Here is a 23142-nt window from a genome sequence, read left to right on the forward strand (position 1 = left end):
ATTTTTTTTAATGCTGATTGCTGCAGAAATGTGCAGAGCTGACTGGAAATAGGTAAAATGTAAAGGCCCCCTGGATGGTTAAGTCCAGTCAAAGGCGACTATGGGGTGCGGAGTTCATCTTGCTTTTCAGGCCGAAGGAGCTGGCGTTTGAGAATATGAGAATCTGGGAGAACTGAAATTGATGCTACAGGTGTCATCTGTCATACCAGTCTTAAAGCCATCTAAGTTGGTTGTCATCAATCACTGCTTCCTGTGAGAGTGAGTTCCATAGTTTAACTATGCACTGTGTGAAGATGTACTGCCTGAAGTCAACTAGTAGTCTATCATTTCCATTAAGTTGAAGCAAGGAGTGTGCCACAGCATATAAACTCTCTTTAGGCTCCTGCCGAGTTGTTGAGCAACATGCTAATCTGCACATATCTTTGCTGCAAGGTCCATCTGCCCAAACACCCTGACTGTTTGGTTACCTCCCAGCTAGCTGGACAACCTAAACATAGCTATCATCAGGACTCCAAATACTCTTCATAGGCTAGGGGTGGGAAGCTGGATCTGGCCAACAGGCTAGACTCTTAACTCCCCCACCTCACATGGGCCCAGTTTGGCAGCTGAGTGGAGCTGCCCATCTGTCAGTGACTTGACATCACAGTGAAACCAGGTGACCAGTTTTCATTTGCTTGTGTGGTTTGAAATCAAATTGTGTGGGGAAGTGGAATGGTGCTTTGCAGGCACTGACAATCAGATGATTTGTGGTGCTTGCAAAGCCCTTTTTCAGATGAGCCACATCTTTATACGCCCCATGTCAAGCATGTGGGTGTGGCTTGGCCAAAATGGTCTTGCAGGCCAAATAGGGAGGCCTGGCTAGCCTAATTTGGTCCATGGGCCAGACAGAGGATCATCACCACTGCCAGAAATTTATCCTTGCACCATGGCTCTCTTGCACTGCTCAGCATGAATCTTCAAAACAGAAATTTGTATGTGTCCGTTGAGAAAACAATGACCAAAGAAGCCATAGTGATCAGGTGGGTGCTTAACAATGAATAGTTAAGGGACTGGATTTATGATGCTTATAAGGTTGCAAAAAATAAGCACAGGTATATGGGCATTGTACTTCTTTTGGATGCCTAAAAAAACCACTGGATAGAGATCTGATTGATATGCCATTCTGTCATTTCCATGTTGACCCCTTGCCAAGTTGAATTATTTGTGCTGCACTTATAGGATTTGATCCTGAGGTATATATTAAGGTAATAATAATATTGCTTGCTTACCGATGCCAAAAGGTAATAATATCCCTGAAGGCTTGAAATTGCCATTTTACAGTATCTTCATTCCTGCAGTTCTGTTTGAACAAGCTACAGAGAATCCATTCCTAGTCTCATTATTGTTATGTTCGCTTCTCAAACATGAGTTAATGTGTCGGTTTTGCTGAGCGAATGCAAACACTAATGCAAAATGAAATTTTAATTGTGCCTTTTATTTTCCACCAGAGGAAAGCAAGGGCTCTTGCACTGGCTTTTGATGTGACTGAGAGTGGATGTGACTCTGCTGCCTAGCATTTACATCCAGATAGATATCAATTTTAAAAAAGGGAGGGGGGATCAAATGTGTGCAAGCATCCTTTAAACAATGAATTTACTTACATTTCAGTCAAGCCACCTAAAGAGCAAAAAAAGCTAAAACGACTGTAATTCTGAGCTGTCCTTGCCCCTGGGGGCACCAAAAGCCTGTTCAGGCATTCAATTCACTTATGCAATGAATATTGTATTTTTATAACCTGCCCTGGGACCTTATGGTGCAGGGCCGGCAAGGAATCCTGTTGGCAAATACATAATTATCTTGTAAATTGCTTTACAATGATATTGCAAATTGCTTCAAGATGCCTCATGGGAAATGATTCACAAATAAAATATATAAATAAATCATGCATTTGGCAAGCCTTCTTGCTCCCTATGCTGGCAGAAATAGCATGGTTCTTAAGTATCAGTTGCTGAAGATTGAAGGTGGGGAGGTGAGTGTTCTTGAGCTCAGGTTCTGCTTATGGGCTCTCCAATGGCATCTGGTTGGCCACTGTGAGAAGTGAGTGTTGAGCTAGATGGGTCCTTGGTCTGATCCAGCTGCAGGGTTTATCCTATGTCATGTTCTCCAGCACATGACCTTCCCTTGAAAGTCATTCTTCTGAAATCAGGAGCTTCCTCTGCCTATGGAGTTATAGGTGTGACTTGGATTCATAGTGAGATTAAAACAGGATTCTAAGTCATGCAGGGAATTTCCACAAGAGGAAGAGCCTCCTCACTTTGGAAGAATGTCCTTCAATGCAGATGTGATGCAGCATAAGTGGGGCAGAGCTTGCAGGGCTGCCTCTTCCCTTCCTTGCATGGTTGTCCTTCTGTGACTGAAGTGAATGCTAGCAAAGGACTCAAGCTGCTTCTTAAATCAGCAAGGCAACTATGCAGCAACCAAGGATTGAAAAGCAGCAGAAATTTCAAAAGGTGGTCAACCTCTGATGGTGGGAATGAACAACAGGGGAAGGATACTGAGTTGATGGCCTTTATTTTCATAATCCCCTGAGGCATTCTGGTTGCAAATTTCTGGAAACCAAAATACTGGACTAGGCACTCTTCTTAGGCTATTTTGAGAATATTGGAAGCAAACTGTTGTTCATTATCCATTTCTAAATGTCAGGATGAAAGCTGTCCAAGAGACTGGAGAAGATAGTTGATACTTGTAGTCTCAGACCTCAGACAAGTTCTTTATGCAACAAGTCCAAGTCCACAACAACACAAGGGAGCACAGAGGAGCCTTGTTTGGTGGCTGCTCCACAAGTCTGGAAACTGACTACCTTGCTTGGGAAGCTTTCACTTGGTTACATTTGTCCAGTTACCCTGTCAGCCTAATCTACATTGTAGAGTTGTTGTGACGATAGGTACTACCCTGTGCTAATTGGAAGAAGCATCCATAGTTCTCAAAGAAGTTCATTCTTGTCAATGCCTTTTTTCACTCTCAGGTACCGACCGATACCTGAATTTCTTGAAGATACACGGGATAGAATTGTATGTAAAAGTGTTGGCTGCAGACTAGGCAAGTGATTTACATCTTATTAACACTAAGCATCTCATCTGTTATTTAAACAGAGAAGCATGGGTGCTGTTCTCCTAAGGCTATGATATGTTAACTGTAGCCTGTGGTAGGCTGACTTCAAATGTGTGCTACATTTTAATCAGAAATTGGTAAATACGGTACATAGAAACGTAGAACATATACAATTACAAAACAACTGCAAGTGAATCAATTAGAAGCAAACAAATGCAATGCATGAAAGCAACTGTTTGCTGAGACCCTCTTGCTGAGTCTCTTGCTGGCATATCAGCATGAATTTGCATATGTTATCTTGATGACAATCAGCATGGAATACAGCTGGCATTTTTACACTGCAAGCTTATCCCTTTAACTGTCTCCATGGCTTTTCTCAAAGAATCCTAGGTATTGTAGTTTAGTGAAGATGCTCATAATTCTCTGTTAGCGATTCCTAGTTCCTGCCTTAGGACTAGAGCCCCCAGGGTTCACTGAAGAGAGGGAAAGACTCTTAAACTGGCTTGAGGTAAAGACATCACCAGTGCCCATAATTAAGTAGGTCATCACTGTACAAATTTATCTAGATTGTAATGTCCCCAGAGCTTATGTTACAACATTAAAACACAGTATTAAAAAAAGTTTTAAACAACTTACAACCACAAAAAATAAGATGGGTCCTAAAAATATATACCCCAGGAGTCAAAAACCAGGGGAAAGAGGTGTGTTTTCAGCATTCTCTGGAAGCTGTATAATGAAGGTGCCAGACTCAGTTCTGTGGGGAGGGAATTCCACAACTTAGGGGCCACCACAGAGAATGCCCATTCCCAGGCCACCCCCCCAAACCTCTGAGGGTGGAGGAGCTACCAAAAGGGCCTCATCTGGGAATCTCAGCACCCAAGAGGGTCTTTAGAGAAGGAGGTGGTCTTTCAGATATTTGGGGCCTGAGTCTACACTGCTTGGCAGTGGCTTCTCAAAGAAGCACTAACTTGCATTTGTCAGCTGTATGAATTAAAGGACTTTCTAAGAATTTGCAGAGAATGTTAATAAATACTGAACTAATTCTGAATAGAGCCAGGGTGGTAGATGTCCATTCAAAGGATCACAAAGGAATTCACACATGAAGTTTGCCACAATTTGGAGTTAATTAATACTTCAACTTACTTTACTATAACCCAGAGACTGGGTACCTCAGGCTGGGTGGCCAAGCCTCTCTGACTGCCCTTCCCAGCCCACAATTCCCCACGACCAGCCCTGCTGCACCTTCTGCTCAAGTTGCCTGACTGGAATGTGTCCTTGAAATCTGATAAGGCCTTTTACCTGCCTGGATGGAGGATAAAGATGTGTGCATGCATGGGTGGAAACCAGCCTATTGTGCGAAGGTAAAATTCACATTCGGTGACCCGCTTACTTTTGCCTTGGGCTCCGCATCCCACTAGCATGTGGTACCCTCCCAGGAAGTTAGCCAAAGGAAATGCAACCTTGGCTGAAAAACTTTCCACATCCTTTCTCCAGCCTGTGCCAAAACAGCTTAATAAAGCCTAAGTACTCCCTAAAAATAGTGCCCCAAGACAGAAAATATGTTGACTAAATTCTACGCAAGAGCTCCTAAATCAGGACAACACAATTTGTGACCCATCTAGATATGCTGTCTCCCCAGAGGTATAGAAAACTTCAATTGCTCCTACAAGATTTGCAAAAGAGGTGTTATCAAGCTCCTGCTGGTATTTGATAGCTGATGGGAAATAGTAAAAATACAGTCTGCGTGCAATTTTGAGGCCAGGCAAACTGAATGGAGCCCACCTGCCATGTAATATATGCCTGCTCGACAGTTGCTTAGCACCACCCCCACCCCAGTGTTTTTACACTCCCAAGCAGGCAGCAGAACCTGGGGGTTGATCAAATCCCTGGTGGGCTATAGGGCTGCATTTAGCTTGGAGGGAGCGATCCCAAGCTGTGTAGGCTTAATTTAGCTTTTGAGAGTACTTGATGGATGACACACAATTATATTTAGTATCTTGGAACTGGTGTACAATAGTTTTAAAAACACAAGTCTATGGTTTAGTAATATGCAATGATATCTAGCACCTGGCAGTAGTTGCTAGTTGCCATGGAATAGTTTTTGACAGTACTCAATGCTGCTGAATAGAATGCAATGAATTTAGTATTAGAGAGTTGGCAGCTTTTTCTATTTGATAGCTTCCAAAAACAAAACAACCAATAGGTACTAACAATACCAAACCACTTAAAATTCTGATGCAATTCAAAACTGATGAATCCATTCAAAACATTCCTTTGGAAATCACATATTTTAAAATTTAAGCAGTGAAAACAGGAAATTTGCTGATTCCTTGTGAATATAAAACTGTCTCCAAAATACGTACTGCTAACTAGTCAGTCTGTCTAGTCAACATGAGATTGAACTATTACCAACAATCTTATTATATATTATTACTGGACTCAGTCCTGAGGTCTCATTTGCTCCCATGTTAAGAAGTGGTGGGAAGTTGATTTTTTGTGGATTGTTCCCTCCTGCGGCCCCTAAATATCTGTTTCAGTGGATTGGAGGAGCCCTTCTGGAACCATGTGGAAGCTGGCTAGAGGGAGATGGATGAGTCAGCCAAAATCACTTCCTCCCCCTTGTTTCAGGTGGAGTTTCCACAAGAGGTGTAGTGGTCCAGGATCATGAGGGGTCGGTGAGTCAAAGACCCATTACTATATTTGCAGCAGGGTCCCAGCGGAGACCCTGTCTCCAATGTCCAAGAGCTGTCCATTCATCATGAAATGTGAGGTATTTAAAAGCTACTGATTGGAGCTAATCAGAGTGAAAGGAGATGGGTCAGCCAGAGGATTGGCTCCTAGGATCACTCTATAGGAGGCAAGTGGGAACAACACCAAGGAGGAGTTTTTCTGCATGCCCCCAAACTAAGCATTTAGGAACATTGAAAACACAGGATGCTTTGGTTTCAAGAGAATGGTGTGCAAATGCTATTATGTACAATGGAACTTCAATGAAAACGCGGCTAAAGTCAGTCCAAAATAAGGTACTGGAGCACTCCAAATTATTTGTCCACGTATGCGTGCATAAAATAGCAGATCTAGCTGAAAGGCAACACATGGAGATCCCAGCATTGATCTCTGAGATGCACCCCTAATTATTATTATTGTAGAATTTAAAGTTTATTGTATAATCTTAAAAGGGGCATGGCCGTGAGGGGGCGTGGTTCTGATGAGACATGGCTGTGACTTATCAAGAAGTGACCCTGCATTTTAAACTTTGCTGCTACATTACTGGTCTCCACTGGATTTAGGTCCTTTCTGGAAATGGACAAAGTCTTTCTGTTCTTGGAAGGTAACTCTGGATATAACCCACAATGCTAAAAGTTAGGTGTACTTCTGATGTAAATTGGTATGATGCTATAGAGATATAGTGTTGTAGAGAATGTGAATGAAGAACCAGAACTGCTTTTGTATGAAGCAAACATTTTTGGATACCTATTTTTAAATGCTTCTTAAAATTAGGGCTATTTGGTTGATTGTTCAGTTGGGGTACCCACATATTTGAGTTGCTGCTTTGGATGTTTATTAGTCTTGCATATCTCCTGCTGCTGCTACTACTAACAGCCTCTATTCACCTGGTTAATTTGTTTTAGTGATTTACTGGAGGCACAATATATTTTGTGAATGCCATAGTAATATGAATACCAAGTCCTAGCTTGCATGTTTTGTAATGATCCTTCACATGCTCACTCATGAGAAGTGTAAAAAATTGAAAGGAGTTACTGCATTTACAAGTATGTCCTATGGCCGTTACAAAAGGCCTCAGTAAATATCCCCTCAAAAATCCACAGTGCATGACATAGGGGAGGCATGCCTGTATCCTTTTGTGTTTCTGTCTCTTTGTCTGCTCTTTTAGATGTGGCAGCCATTTTGTGTTATGCCAGACACCGCATAGCAGCCATTTTGTGACTGACACCCATGGCCCCTGCTCCAAATGTGCTCACTTGCCCCAAAAGGCTGGTGACCCCTAGAAGATGGAGGTCCATTCTGGTAGCATGGATGCTACATGTAGCACAGATCCTTAGGCAGATACACGAGGACCATACTAGAATGGGCATGTCTAATGCTTTGACTTTGTCTTGCATATTTTTTTTTTGCCACCTCTGAGATAAAGCATGTAAAGAAACGTCGTCTTCTCTTGTTGCTGATGTTTCTTGGTTACAGTTATGTGTACACTGTACTGTAATGAATTTTTAGTGGGGGGTTTGGGGGGCGATGTTGAGGTATCCTTTGTTATTGCTATTAGTGTCTGGACAATAACTTTGTCTTTGGTAGAAGTTGCCTTGAGCTCTTCAAAAGAACTTGTAAAATGTTTTTCAATAAATAAAGTGGTAAGTGGTAAGCAGGGCACTGGGCACCATGTTTCAAAACTGTAGTGGTATTTGTTGGTAGCTGGAGCCCATTAGGTATGGGTGGTAGAGAGCGGTGATTATTGGTTTGTGGTTTTTTTGTTCTTATTTTTTATCATGTATTTTGTGCTTTTATATTGTGTTTTTATGTTGTGAACCACCCTGAGAACTGTGGATGGAGGGCAGCGTACACATTTAATGAATAAACAAAACAAAACATGTAAGGCAGAAGGCAAGGAGCCCCAGAGAAGGTGGAGCCAGAGACAATGACAAGGCACAGCCAACTAACTTTTCCTCCATCCTAATCCCTGCTGAGTTCTACAACAGCAAGGAGGAAGAAATGGATAGGCTGTCCCACGCCCCAACTCCCCAATTGGTAGTAAGCAAGAAGATAGGCAGGTAGGATTTGGCTGAGGGCAGACTGGTGGGGAAGTGCCCCATTTGCCTTAATAGACAAAGGAAACAGTGGTTGATTACCACCAGGAGCAGAAAAGAAAGGTACAGAATGAAGCAACACCAACAGGAAGGGAAGCAGGAGAAGAAAATATCTTAGCAGGCATAGGGAGCAATCTAATGCAGCCTTTCCACTGGAGTATGTCCCACTGAATTTAATGATATTTCCTTCTCAGTAGATACACATAGGCTAGTTAAAGGTAAAGGTACCCCTGCCCGTACGGGCCAGTCGTGTCCAACTCTAGGGTTGTGCGCTCATCTCACTTAAGAGGCCGGGAGCCAGCGCTGTCCGAAGACACTTCCGGGTCACGTGGCCAGTGTGACGAAGCTGCTCTGGCGAGCCAGCACCAGCGCAGCACACGGAAACGCCGTTTACCTTCCTGCTATAAAGCGGTACCTATTTATCTACTTGCACTTAGGGGTGCTTTCGAACTGCTCGGTGGGCAGAAGCTGGGACCGAAAGACGGGAGCTCACCCCACTGCGGGGATTCGAACCGCCGACCATACGATCGGCAAGTCCTAGGCACTGAGGTTTTTACCCACAGTGCCACCCGCGTCCCATAGGCTAGTTAGTCACATTTAATTAAGTGGGCCTTACTTCTGAGAATATAGGATCACCCTGTTAACGCAGCCTAAAGTTTAAATAGTGCTTTGTCAGATTCATCCATCTCAAGCCCTCATCCTAACTGAAAGACTTCAGGACAGTTACAATATATATGTGAGTGTTTTAGATAAAAAAGGAAACTTACACTACAATTGATAATTGTTATATATACAGTTACTGAAATTGGGTGTGTGGCATGGACAGCACTGCCATTTTTATCTGAGTCACATTAAAGTCTTTGATATGTTCCTAGCAAATTTCTGCTTTTAGTTTTGTTCTTCTCATGACAATTATCTCAGAAATCCGTTTTAGTTATGGTTAATTGGAATACAACCTTTAAAAGCAGTCTTTGCAAATTAAACTGAATAGATCAAGTAAAAATATACTTGTATTTAATAGTGCCATTAAAAAACCAGATGACTGAAAGAGCTACTTATTCAACTTATTGTGGGGGTGCAACGACAACTTATTTTTAAGAAAATAATCCTCATAATATGACATAATCTTCAAATGTCATTTTCAGTATATTGCATGAAAATATTATTCCAAAACTCAAAATAGTAATTATTAATGTCACTTTTCTGCTCCCACAAATTCTATTGTGTTCTGACACAGCTGCACAATCAATATCAAATGTACGAATTGGCACAGGGTGAAATTAAAATAAATCCTGGTTCTGTTTTCGGATTGCCCTAGGATATCCTAACAAAAAAAATTCTTATCAGCTTTGAAAATGGCTGGCTTAGAAACATGCATATACTTCAGGCTGTCATGTGAGCAGGATATAAAGGCTTATCATCATAATTCTACATGAGGCAAAATATGGTTCTTCAGAAAGGTCCATAGTTCAGCCTGAAGTGGCAAGGCAGAAATGGGTATACTAGCCCTTACATGCACAGTGTATAAAGTGAGAGTGTTTAACATTAAGCTTGTGTAAGTAGAACTATGTGACTTGGCTCTAAAGTAGTGTCTGGAGATGGGCGTTAACTGCTTTCAGAGTTGGAAGTGATACAATAAGACATTTTGCTTTCCACAGTATGCACACTCATACCCACACTCAACTGTATTCAGAGGTTTTGCATATTTTGAGAAATGCAGGTGCTTTGGTATAGGTATTGTTGCCTATTATTATTATTATTATTATTATTATTACTACTACTACTACATTTATTATTTATACCCCTGCCCATCTAGCTGGGTTTCGCCAGCCACCCTGGGCGGCTCCCAACAGAATTAAAAGCATTATAAAACATAATAAAACATAAAACATTAAACACTTCCCTAAACAAGGCTGCCTTCAGATGTCTTCTAAAAGTCAGATAGTTGTTTATTGCCTTGACATCTGATGGGAGGGCGTTCCACAGGGTTAGGGCTTTAAAGATCAAGTATGCTTGTTCATATTTTATGTTCCATTATCTATGACCTCTAGGCCATGGGCCTGATGTGGCCTGCCATAGCTCTTTCTAGCAGAGGTGGGCAGGAGGGGTGCAGGGAGGAGAGCAAGAGATATGGCAACCATGGGAGAAGAGCTTTGAAAGTGTAGATCAGTCCAACTGCTAGTTGACCTGATCTGTAATTTCAGAGGTGCCCCTTGGGCCATTGACCAACAGAAAGAAAGACTTGTGTGAAACTCTGGACAGCTGCTACCATTTAATGTTGATTAGGGGCCACTATCCTGTGTAGTCCAACAACACATGGAAGACCACATGTGGTTGTGATTATGATTGTGGACATTGTATTATGATGCCTAAATATTTTCTTCCTTGAATACATAACTTTTCAGTGTAGTGTTTCTAAAGAACTTGGATGCCATTTTGGGTAAAGTCAACAACAAGAATATATTTGGCTTCACAGATCAAATCAGCCTGTCTCCAGATTTCAGCATGGGCCATTCCAACATCCTCACTAATTTGTTGCCAGTTTGCTTTTGTTTGACATAATTCCTATGGGATATATGTGGTCCAAAAGAATAGTCACAGACCTGTGTCTTTAATCATCTGTCTGCCCCAATCACATGCAAAGAATGGAAGTCTGAGTTATAGTGAGGAATGTTGAACCCTTCGCTTATTACTGTTATTGCTGTTGTAAGTTGCTTTGGGTTGCCTTGGGTAAGATAAAGTGACTAGCAAATTTAATAAATACGACTACTGAAATTTGTTTTATAGTTATATTATAAATGTATTTTTTTTTTTTGGATGGGTTTGATTTTATATAGAGGCAGACTGCTTTTGTTTCATTAGCTAGAACCTTTGAAGAATTTATTTTGGAGAAAAATAATCAAATGGATGGTGACCTAGTGTGCCACTGCTAGGGTAGTGTACAGAGTGTAGGACTCTGGTTCAAATTCCTACTTTTTGCCACAAAATTATTGGGTGTCTATGGGCCTGCCATTATGGCTCCCTTCAGATGTTATGACACCAGACCCATGTCCCAGTTGCACAGAAAAATAATATTCAGGTAGGTAGCTGTGTTGTTCTGACACAGTTGAAATAAATTAAAAAATTGTTCAACAGCACCTTAGAGACCAACTAAATTTGTTCTGGGTATAAGCTTTCATGTGCATGAAGAAATGTGCATGCACACGAAAGCTTATACCCAGAACAAATTTAGTTGGTCTCTAAGGTGCTGTTGAACAATTTTTTAATTTATTTAGAAAAATAATATGGCTGTGTAGATATGATTTTTAACAGCAAAACATCTCCTTGGGTAAGGAATGTAGGAGCCTCACTCTGACTGCCACCTACCTTTCTACAACCCCTCTCTCAATGTGCTTTTCCCCCACAGTCAAGCTCATTTCCAATATCTGAGCTCCACAGAGGAAGATCCCCCCGGAATGTGTACATCATATGTTGTTAGACTCCACCATCCCAAACTATGGGCTATGCTGGCTGGGGCTCATGGAAGCTGATGTCCCACAACATCTGGCTAGGGATGATGGGAGCTGTTGTTCAGCAACATTAGTAGGGCCACAGGTTCCCCAACCTTGATGTAAATAGTAAGGGAACATTACAAACCCAACTTGCAACTGCTAATAACTCAGACAGAAACCAATTTCAAATTTTAGTACAGAATTGTATTAAGCTGGAAAAACAATGTCTGGAAACCAGTAACAACTAGATATCTGAGACTTCTCTGGCCTTGCCATATGACACAGCTTCTGGATTCCAGAGACCACAATAAGCCAATAGAGATTTTAGGACTATACATACTCTCTAATCCTCAGTTATACATGTTGTTGTTGTTTTATTAATTATATAGACAATTATATTCAGAAGTGTGTACTGGCTTTGGATCATTATTTTCTTATGTTTTTATCAAGAGAGCAGCTTCCTATAAATTTGGCAACAGGAACTCCTTGACACTTTCTGAAGACTGAGTTACTAGTCTTTAAAAATCAAGTTGAACAATATAAGCATTAATACCAAAGAACAGTGGACATTCTGAGAAAAATAATAGCATTCTTGTTCCATTTTAGGCCAAATTCTGCCCTACTATTTTGTGCAAGCAACACATTAATTATAGTTATCAGCACATTTTTGTTAAACCGGCTATGATTTAGAAATCAAACCATGAAATAAAGCTGAAGTGCTGAAGATATGGTTTGAGGGTTATGACCTAAGACATTTCCCCACATTAAACCCAATATTCTAATAAATTCACATTAATGATGCTGGTAGATGAGACACAATCCATTAGCCTGTATCTGTCTAGGCACTTAAGCATGTGGTTGTCTAGCATCATGTGCCATAACCTAGTGAAGCTTTTAGACTGGAAAGCAATGAACATGCTCCTGCCAGAATTTAGCTCTTTTAAGTTCCATTGATTTCAGTGTGAGTGTTATGTATGTGCTTAAATCTCTCTCCCGTTTAAATCAGTGGCACTAAAAAAGTGCTTAAATTTGGCTGTTCTTGATGTATTTAGAATGAAAGCTGTGGCAGTTTTCAAAGAAATGATATAGTTAGGTTTTGACAGGAAAAACATAACCAAAGCAGCAACAAATTGTCATGGGAGACGCAGAAAACCCCTACAGATATGCATCAATATTCCTAGAAAACAGGGAACTATACATGTTTGTACTTAAACATTTTACATCCCCCTTTATCTTAAAATTGGGCAACTTCCAATGGCTTTAAAAATACATAAAATATAAGTGCAATACATAATAAAAATGAGATATGAAAACACTGTAATTTAACAAATTGAAGATCACAACCAGCTTCAATGGTAGAATAAAAGGTGCATTGAACAGGAATGGCTTAGCTGGTCTCAAGATGGCAGATAGTGAACTTTTCTAAGAAAGGGGCCACCACTTTTAAGGCTCCTTCCTCAGTACGAGTATTTGCTCATTATTAACAGTAAGCACCTTAGCCCTAAGTGCAATTTAACTGGAAGTAAAGGTAAAGGTAAAGGTACCCCTGCCTGTACGGGCCAGTCGTGTCTGACTCTAGGGTTGCGTGCTCATCTCGCTCTAGAGGCCGTGAGCCGGCGCCGTCCGAAGACACTTCTGGGTCACGTGGCCAGTGTGACGAAGCTGCAGCTGGCGAGCCAGCACCAGCGCAGCACACGGAAACGCCGTTTACCTTCCCGCTATAAAGCGGTCCCTACTTATCTACTTGCAGTTTGACGTGCTTTCAAACTGCTAGGTGGGCAGGAGCTGGGACTGAACAACGGGAGCTCACCCCGCCGCGGGGATTCGAACCGCCGACCATATGATCGGCAAGTCCTAGGCACTGAGGTTTTACCCACAGCGCTACCCGCGTTCCTTTTTAACTGGAAGTAAACCAGCTCAATTGTTGGCTAACTGTAGCCTTCATGCTCACAGGCTTAGTAACAACTGATGGTGGGACAAAAAGTTGGTTATAGCCATCACCAACTCTTCCTGGTAAGATTTTACAGTAGGAGTAGCCATCCTCCAGATCACATTTTTGAACTCAAAACTCCCATCAGTCCCAGCCAGCATGGCCAGTCGTCAGAATAATGAGACTTGTAGTCCAGCAACATCTGGAGGGCCACACATTCCATCACCCTGTTTTGCAGGCATTTACAGAATGCCAGACTAGATGGGCTTATTCCAGCAAGCTGCCCCCTTATTGTAATTTCACATAGAAAGAGAATTCCTCTGACATGTACAGGTTTCTTAACTTCCCAACTAAACACCCATTGCTCACTCTAACCTATATTTTAGTAGGAGTCGGACTTCTAGGTCTGAACATCTGCCCTTGGCACATTTCTTTGAAAATCAGTAACTGGACCTCTGTGCTGAGCTGAAATGAGCAGAATTTATGCAGTTCTTGGAAAGCTGGTATCTTGATGTCAGGGCCCATGTATGATGGAAAGTCAGCCTAAACCATTAAATAATGCTATACATCTATTGTCAAATCAGTGTCTAGTTCTTCATCTATTCATTGATCCATTTTCCATGGAAGTATATGTCCCGCAGTGCAATTATTTGTCTTAAAAATAATTGACAGCCTTCCAGCTTAATTAGAACCAAGTGTTTCTCTCCCACACTGAGATGAGGACTGAATATCTGCGTTCCCTCTGGAATAGCAACTCTACTTCCCTACCCTAGGACATTAATCAGAGAATTTTGCAACTGATATAGGAGTCACCCCCCTCCCCAGAACTCGGGTGCTGTTACAGGCTTAAGTTCAACAGATACAGCTTTCCCATCACTGCATTTTTTTTTTGAGAAAAGGCAAACAGCCTCAGTGAGGAAAGAAGATGACAACCATACGCAGTGGGAGGGGGAACAGATGGATTATATTTTAGCTACCAAAACATTATTTCAAATTTGCATGTGTAAACAACTGAAAATAATTTTGCATAAGCAGTTTTTCACTAGGGATATTTAGAGGAGATGCAAAAGCCATCTTCAAATATTCGAAGGGCTGCCACAGAGACAATGGAGCAAATACGTTTTCTGTTGCTCCCCAGGGTGGGGCCTGAACCAGTGGGTCCAAATTACAAGAGAAAGGATTTAGACTAAGCGTCAGGAAGAGCCTCCTGATGGTTTGAGCTGTTTGGCAACAGAACAGACTGTCTCAGGAGGTGGTGGACTCTCCTTCATCGAAGGTTTTGAAGAAGAGGCTGGACAGCCACCTTGGGACATGGCTCAGTGGTGGAACATCTGCTCCCCATGCAGAAGGTTCCACATTCAATCCCAGGCATCTCTAGGTGGGCCTGGGAAAGACCCTTGTCTGAAACCAGGCTTGTCAGTGTAGACAATACTGAGTCTAATGGACCAATGGACTCAGTATAAGACAGCTTCCTCTGTTCCCATGTTCTAATATTCAAAATATTTTGGGGGGAGAGCTGCAGCTCACTGGTAGACCATCTCCTTTGCATGCAGAAGGTCTTGTGTACAATTCCTGACATCTCAAGGTAGGGCTGGGAGAGAACCCTGTTTGAAAACCTTGAGAACCACAGCCCGTCAGGGTAGACAATGCAGAATTAGATGGACCAATGGTCTAACTCAGTCTAAGACAGCTTCCTAGTGCCTGTGTTCCTTTCAAGGATGCTTTAGCAATGAATCTCTGTATTGGCAGGATGATCTCAGAGGTCTCTTTCAGCTGTATGATTCCATGACTTCAGTACCATTTTTAGTTTTTTTAAAAAACTGAAAATGAAGATGTTATTGTCTATGCGGTAATGCAGTTACTCATGAGGGAGTTTTAAGAGTAAGGCACTGCATTTATTTATGCTAGCAGACAATACCCTCGGTAAGTAAGTAAGGCAGGCCTGAATAGTGGAGTGACTAGGAAGGGTCTATTAATCATCAGGGTTAATCGGCAGCCGCTAGTGACTGCCACCATCTCACCTGCATTGGATTCATGAAATCCTCCTTTGCCAAACCCTGAAGATCCCTTTCTGGCTGTGGCGATGGAATTCTGAACAGGGGCCTTCTGCAGTGGCCAGTCTCTGACTGACTACAAATTATCAATACTGATTACCCGATTGCAGCATTGGGGAGGAGTGGGAAGGGATGAGGCCAGACTCCTGTCTGGCTGCATTGGCATAAACAGCTGTCTCATGCCCTTCCCTCAGGAATAACAAAGCCCTCTGCCAGGGGGCTGGAGTGGCTTCCTGCAGCACTGAGCACCTCGAAGCCAAAAGAAAGCAGCCTTTAAGGAGTGGGGCTCAGTGAGCATCCGTATTAATTTTGGACAAGTGAGAGTGCAGCAAATGAGCAAGATTCCTTAGGTGACAAGGCTTTTGTTTGCAAGAGGGAGGACCAGGGGGAAGGGAAAAAAAGAAATATGATCTCTCCCCAAGTTGCCTGTGTGTCAGTTGCTATTTTTTTAGGGGGGAAATCGGCACCCCCTTATAATATATTGGTTTCATTTTTTGCAAAAGGTGGAGAAAAGAATTGGATATTTTAAAAAGCCATTTCAAGATGTGTGATGCTGGTCGCCAAGCCGTCTCCCTTCACTTCCCCAGTACCCACCGCGCCCTTCACTGCAATATCTGTTTTCTCCACTATAAAGCAGTTTTATTGCAGACTCAGTTTTGGGATGGAGACGAAAAAGTCAGAGAAAGCGAGAGAAGGGGAGAAGGAAAGAGGGATCAGAGGGGCAAGAGGACAGGAAAGCCCGTGGCTCTCTTCCAAACGATGCTAAATAAATAAACCATTAGATTTTACTGACTTCAACAATAACCTTTCTTGGTATAAATTCCGAAAACACAGCTAGCTATGATCTTTCTTCCCCGACCTGCAGCCCTGACTGCTGGAGAGCTCTCGGTTAGCACTGCAATGAACCTCTTTTCAGATGCGGAGGGAGGTTGGGTGCGGTGCAGGGGTGTGGCTGGGGGGCTGCTGAGTCTACATGTGTGTGCGTGGAGAGGGGGATTTGCTTCTGCTTTCAACGAGACCAAATAAAAACAAGGTCGCTGGAGGCATTACAGCAGGTGGGGCAATTCTGGCGGGGTGGGGAGAAGGAAGAGGTAGAGGTTTGTAATCCAGTGACCTACTTTTTCCCCTCTCCCCCCACAATCTGGCTACTAAAAGAACCAGCCTCTAGAGATCAAGGGGATCGGAGAGGTTGCTGCAGAAACAAACAACTGGAAGGGAGCGGAAAACCGATGCTGATAAGCAATAGCTGCAATTTGGAATGGGTGAAGTGCCTTTTCTTTCCTGTCCTCCAGCCCCTTCTTTTTTCTTCCTTGCTAGCTGAGCGTTGGGAGTGGGTGGGAGAGAAAAAAGCAGGGGAGGGGGAGGATTCCCCAGTGCGCCTGTGACTAGGCAGCAGCAGCAGCAGCAGCACCAACAACGATATGGGTGGGGTCGCTCTGCATTGTGTCGGGCTGCTGGAGTCTGTGGCGTCGCTCTCTCTGCAGGTGCGCTCTCGCCGGGAACGCCCGGAGCAACGGCTGCATGACAGCCTTACACAAAGAAAGCCAAGGCGACCGCAATCCTAAATCCCCACCCTACAAGGGGATAAAAGGGAGGGGGAAAAACACACCACCCGTCCATCTTTAGCACAAAGGCAGCGCAACCTAATTCTTAAACCCCTTCTTCATTTCCTCTTCACGCAATAAAGATAGTTGGATCTAATGCCGTCTCCATCTAATTCAAAAAGACTGACCAATTTCAAGTCGAAAAGGACTGGTCAGTTTCCCCCAGTGTATTCTCCTAAACTCGCACCCCCTCCGGTTGCAAACATCAGGCGATGAGCAGGGCGTGATTTTTGGAGGCTGGCAACAACTCCGCATAAAACACAGAATAACTTGTTCCTTTTTGCCACACGCCAGTCCCAGAAAAGTGCTCTGGAAATGGAGCTTCGGGTTTACCTGACCCAAAACACTAAAGAAGACCGCTAGGATTGCATTCGGATTGCACTGTTAATACTCCGGATGAACTGATTTGTGGCTAGGGGTGTAAAACAATCGAAGCGAATTTTTCTTTTTAAAAGTAAACCAGAGACTTATAACGATCCCTCAAATTCCCAGCTGCTTCCAGGTTTTGGCTGTAAAACTCCCCAAAAATAACAACAACCCAAGGAGAATAATAGAAATAAAAACAATATTTTTGATTATTAGTATTATCAGCGCTCCGTCAGCACCACGGACAGCAGGTTTCTAGAATAGAGCAGCTATCATACAGGATGAAGACAAAAGAGATGGTACTATTTCCTTACCCATTGCAGTTTTAGCCATTGTGAGGTGTACAGACGCTCAGAGGTTGTGAAGGCAAAGAGGTCCAGCTACAGCAGTGGAGGGAGAGAGAGAGAAGACTAAGGCACTGAGTCAGCAGAGTGGGGCTGTGCAAAAGAAAGAGCAAGAGGCAGGAGCCCATGAATAATTATCACTCCTCTATCCAAGCAGATTGGCTCGAGAGGTCCCCTGACATGACTCCTGCAGAGCTAGAATCTCCAGGCATTAAATATTGATCTGCCAATGGTGATGGAGTATAAAGTGCCAGAATGCAGTTTGAAATGGAAATTGGCTCTTGAATGCTGCTACCCCCCTTTCGCTTTCCTTTCAGTGGTACATTCCATGTCAAATGTTTAATGTCTTACATGAAAAGCCTATTGGTCTTGAAATCTCTGGCTGTTGCTACCTGTAAAACATGCACAAATGCACTTTAACACGTTTTATGGTACTAATAGGAGGAAGCAGGGGAGAACATGAAACAAAAATTACCTAGTATTACAGCTGATTTTGTGCCCATGCAGTGGAATTATATATATATATTGGCTGTAATCCTATGTACATTATCCTGTGAGTAAGGCCTATGGAGGTAAGGGAGACCTACCTCTGAGTAGACATGCATAGGATTTCATTGTGAGTGTATTGTTAACACCAATAGTTCACTGCTTTTTAATGTGTTTTGGTTTGCTCTTATAAACTCTTCTTGTTATCATGCATATCATAAAAATAGCAGGTGGCCAAGAGCTGAAAAAAGCTAAGTCTGGGATCATCACTGCAAGCTTACAAAATAAGAATAGAAAATATGAAGTTTGACATCCAGATTGTTAAGAAATATAGAATGATAAGGCAGAGAAAGTGTGATGACTCCCAAATGCATTAATGGTAAATGTACAGCTTCATTTGCTTATGTACAGTATGTGTCTGAAATTTGGGAACAGGGGAAATTCTATTGTGAACCCAATGTGGGACAAGAATGAACCTGTTCTTTCCTCTTCTGTGGTGCGGTGACAATGTGTGGGAGGGATCAGTGCTATCCTCTATTCCATTAATGTGAAAAGAACTGTTAGCTAGATGGAGTGTGTATAAACCATAGGGTTTTTAAAATGAAGAATGGAAATGGCCTATTCACCACTGTCTTCTAGTAATTTAGTACTCTAAAAAATATAGGATCATTGCTGGGGGTGGTGGGTGTTAGGTTTCACACGGGCCAACTATCGTGCATAAGAAAGTGGCAGAGCTTGGCCTGAGACTAGCAAATATAAATATAAGCAGCTGAGAAATCGCAAAATAATCAGAATATAATCCTGAGAAAAAAATGTGTTTCAAGTGGCTCAACATCTCTCTTGTTCTCTCTGATGCAATTATACATCCAGGTGATGATAATTATCTGATTTAATTTCTGCTGCCATGTTTCCCTTCCTTTGTCACAACTAAGCACTAATGTGATTGCCAAAAGGGCTGTGTGTGTGTGTGTGTGTGTGTGTGTGAGAGAGAGAGAGAGAGAGAAGGACTTTCCCTCCTCCCTTCTGATCCAATAGAGCAAAAGCATCAATTTGTGCTTTCACCTGATAATTTGAGTTGGAGAGAATTGAAATTCATGTAAGATACTGACTCAAAGATGGTGTGCTAGAAAGGACTATGAACATAGCTTTGGTGAGCTAAGAACTAATACCAGTGATGTTCTTTCTTTTGTACTATTTGATAGTCAAAGCAATGGCATTAAGTAGTACCCTGAGATTTACCACAACACACACTTCTTTGTGAGTGAAAATAATTGTGAGGTAACTATGATGAAAATGATTGGTGGGAGGGATTTTTCAGGCACCCACTCTCTGTGTGTGTGTGTTTGTGATGTTAGGATTTTCACTCTCTAATTTTAAAACACATCTCACCTTTGTCTCAACTGAACATCCAAGACAGGTTATAAGAATATAAAAAAGCCAAAAATGCTAAAATCACATTATTATGATTTAAAACAACATCATCCCAGAAAATCCAGTAGAGAACTAAAACACAATTAATTTTTTAAGCATAGGGCAGATTTCATTTGTCATACTCCAAAAAGCCCCCTGGAACATCTGTGCCTGGAACACCTGTGCCTTCACAGTATTCTGAAAACCAAGAAGGAGCAAAGCCTTCTCAGGAAGTGGGTTCCAGAGTCTGGATGCAATTACTGAAAATCCCCCTCCTTCTTTTATTCTGGGCTCCGAAGCACAAAAGCAGCACTTTGAATTGGGGCCAGAAGTAAATTGTAAGGCAATAAAGATGATGTCATATTGATGTTATAGGCTCCATACAATGAGTCCCAGTTAAGATCCTCTCAGGTGCATTTTGAACCAATTAAAATTTCTAAGCAGCTATTACAAGCAGGTCCACAGTAATCTGGTCTGGCTGTTGCCACGGCATGTACAGCTAGGACTAGGTGAGATGTTCCCGGAAAAGGCACAGCCAGCATATCAGCCAACACTGGAAAAAGGTGTTTGTGCATTCTAGCAGAAGCCCCAAATTGTAGTCACTGGTATATTGGTTAAATCTTGCCCAAATGTTCAGACTGGGACAGCAGTTTACAGTATGATGTGAGGACCTTGGAATTTCTCTTCAAGGCCCTGAGCTACAGCACTGATGGAGAACCCTTTTCAGCCTGAGACCACATTCCCATCTAGGCATCCATATGGGAGCCACATGCTGGTGGTATTCCCTGGTGGGGAAAGGATTGCACAGCCAACACTGTCCTCCTGCCCATCAACTGATATTAGTGATGTCAGCTGATGGGTGGGTATGCATGGTTTGGGGGCAATGGCCACATGATCCAAATTGGACCCTCTGGTGGGCCAAGATTAGCCCACAGGCCAAAGGTCCCCCCCCACCATGTAGCAGGTATGATTCTCAGACCATATCCCCACTAAGATGTTGAAAGTCCCAGGTTATTTGAAACAAATATTAAAACAACCATTATGGTTTCGCTGAGAGGGCAGATGGTTGATATTTTCCAGACCAGAGACAAGGGTTGCTGCGAAGTCTTGTGGGAGAGCACAGATGCCGCTTGACTTTGAATGAGACAATGTTAGCTGTACTGAAGTGGAAAAAGGGATTCATGTGTTGAAATAAGAGGACAGCTCTTGTAGCAAGAGCCCCAAACACTGCTAACTTTCTTTGGATTTCCATCAAAAGGTTCTAAAATCTAAGCTAAGAAACAGAAACCAACCCACAATGATGATGCAGATCAGAATAATCATAATTATGAGCTTGTGGCTGCCTCACACACAAGCTTTGTCCAGGACTTTGATGCTCAGCAGGCAAGCAAGAACGCAAGTGAGCAGCGGCACTGGAGCTGTCCTTGGTACTGAAACACTCTGCAGCTTTCCAGACTGTTACATTGCCAATCGAATCACTTAGCTGAATCATAAGAAAGCTTCCTTCAACCACAGCAATGACTGGAACTGGGGGGGGGGGGGGAATGAATCAGGGTCTAGCTTGGGGAACCCCCCCCGTGTGTATCTGTTGCTTCCTGTCTTTATATGACATTTTCTCCAACATATGAAATCAGTAGTTTCTGTCAGTACCTTGCCACTTTCATTATACAGTTATGTTTCATTATATTCTCACTCTGTTCCTTTCGTCTGGCTATAAAGCATGAAAGCTAAATTCCCCCCTTCCTCCCATCTGAGCTGGATTAGGAATAGGAGATGGGATGTAGAGGATGAATGGGTGCAAATGGCTGACTTCAGTTAACTCTTTGTGTAGCACAATGTGGCCTCTGTAGATACAGCCATAAAATAATCTTTACTGTTTATCTCAAAAAGCAGGTTATCTCTTCTGAAACAATTTAAAAAGCAAAGCTCAGTAGAGAGGGTGTGTGGGGAGGGGGTTGGTCTCTCTCTCTCTCTCTCTCTCTCTCTCTCTCTCTCTCTGCGTGTGTGTGTAGTTTTCATTTACAGAGAAGAGAGAGAAAGGCAATGGCTTCCTTGAGTCATACTCAGAGGAGTAACAAGAGCATTAGGGTATTGTCTTTTTTTCAAGTGCAGGAAACAGTGGTTTAGTGGTAATTTATGATGTACAGGAGCTCATCATAACAGGTACACACACACACACACACACACACACACACACAACAATACACCTAATCAAGAATTAGAAGCCTATAGTGCCTGATCAGTCATGATGTGTACTGGGTGACTTCAGGCCTGAGTCTACCCTAGGCTCATGTGCCAGATGAGATCTGTCTCTGAATCCCCACAAATGCCACTCTACTGTGAAGAAGCACATGCATTGCCCCTTCACTACACCACTGCTAAGGACTCTTCCTTCAACCCTTGGCAGCATGAAGTCCACCCAGCCCTAGGCCAATCCTTTCCTGTTAGTCAGAGGCTTTCCTGAAATGAGGCAATATGTGATGGTCACTTCATCTGGTGCATTTATTAATCATTAGGGCTGGTAGAGTGGGGAACAGGTAAGATGACCCCTAGCACACAACATAACAAGATGTTTTCCTGCACAAGCCTCATTAAATAAACAGGAGCAGAAATATTGAAGCCCATTGATTCTCATGATGCTTCCACAGGATAACTTCCTGTTGGAATTTTCCTGTTGGTAATCAATGTGTCTAGGTCACTTGAGTTTTCTGCATAAGGCATCCAGAGATTTAGGAATCTTTTGGCTGTTACTGTAGAATTTAGAAGGTAATTTGCTGGCAGATTCCCTCCATTGCACATCTGTGAAGCAGCTTGAGGCTGAACATTTACAGAAGAGCATAAATGAGTCTCTGTTTGACTCATTCATTTCCCTCTTTCCCTTACTGGTCTATCTGATGAGTCTAACCCCGGATAATGCTAGTGGCCAATCACTGCACAGTAAATCTCATAAGTTAATGATACATTGTATGAAGAAGTACCTGATTTAATGTTCCCTGAATCATCCTTATTCTAAGAACACAATATGTAACAGTATTAAGGTATGTAAAGCAGAGCACTCTAAGACCACTGCTATCTGCAAAGCCTAATGCCATGATGATCCAGAGACAGCTTCTTTGTTCTCTGGGATTTCACTGGGAGGAGTAGAATGGGCAACTTGAGCCAAAAGGGGGAAGGGTTTCTTTCATTGTGGCTTGCTGCACAGATCGAGCATTTCCATATTTGAAAAGAAAATGTGGCAGAGTAACAGGCCACATTATTAACTTGTCAGGCACATAAAAATCTGCCTGCCCCCAGAGGGAACAGGGAGGAGACTGTCTTGAGTACCGTAGAGATTTCCATCACCAAAATCTGGACTCAAGAAATTACATGACAATCAATGTCATGTCAAACCCTTGGCATATCAGTTATTTATGGGGAGCAGTTATCAGGCCGTCGATGGAGCACTCGGGGCTACAAATTTTTTATACTGAGTTCACACAAATTGTAGAGAAAAGTTGGGGGGATGGGAGGGAGTTTAAACCTTCAGGATTTGACATTAGAAATT

At 42.5% G+C, this 23142-nt stretch overlaps 1 protein-coding gene across 1 annotated transcript in view; it reads right to left on the reverse strand.

Moving 5' to 3' along the window:
* The window catches only part of STMN2 (stathmin 2), a 31862-nt gene extending 13946 nt beyond the window's left edge, over positions 1 to 17916 (reverse strand). The window contains exon 1 of the mRNA XM_081014038.1: positions 17673 to 17916. Within this exon, the coding sequence (XP_080870164.1) occupies positions 17673 to 17691 (19 nt within the window). The 5' untranslated portion in view covers positions 17692 to 17916. The remainder of the gene's footprint in view (positions 1 to 17672) is intronic.
* Positions 17917 to 23142: the final 5226 nt, after the last annotated feature.

The sequence above is a fragment of the Podarcis pityusensis genome (assembly GCF_964106645.2).
Source record: "Podarcis pityusensis genome assembly, chromosome: 7".
NCBI lineage: Eukaryota > Metazoa > Chordata > Lepidosauria > Squamata > Lacertidae > Podarcis > Podarcis pityusensis.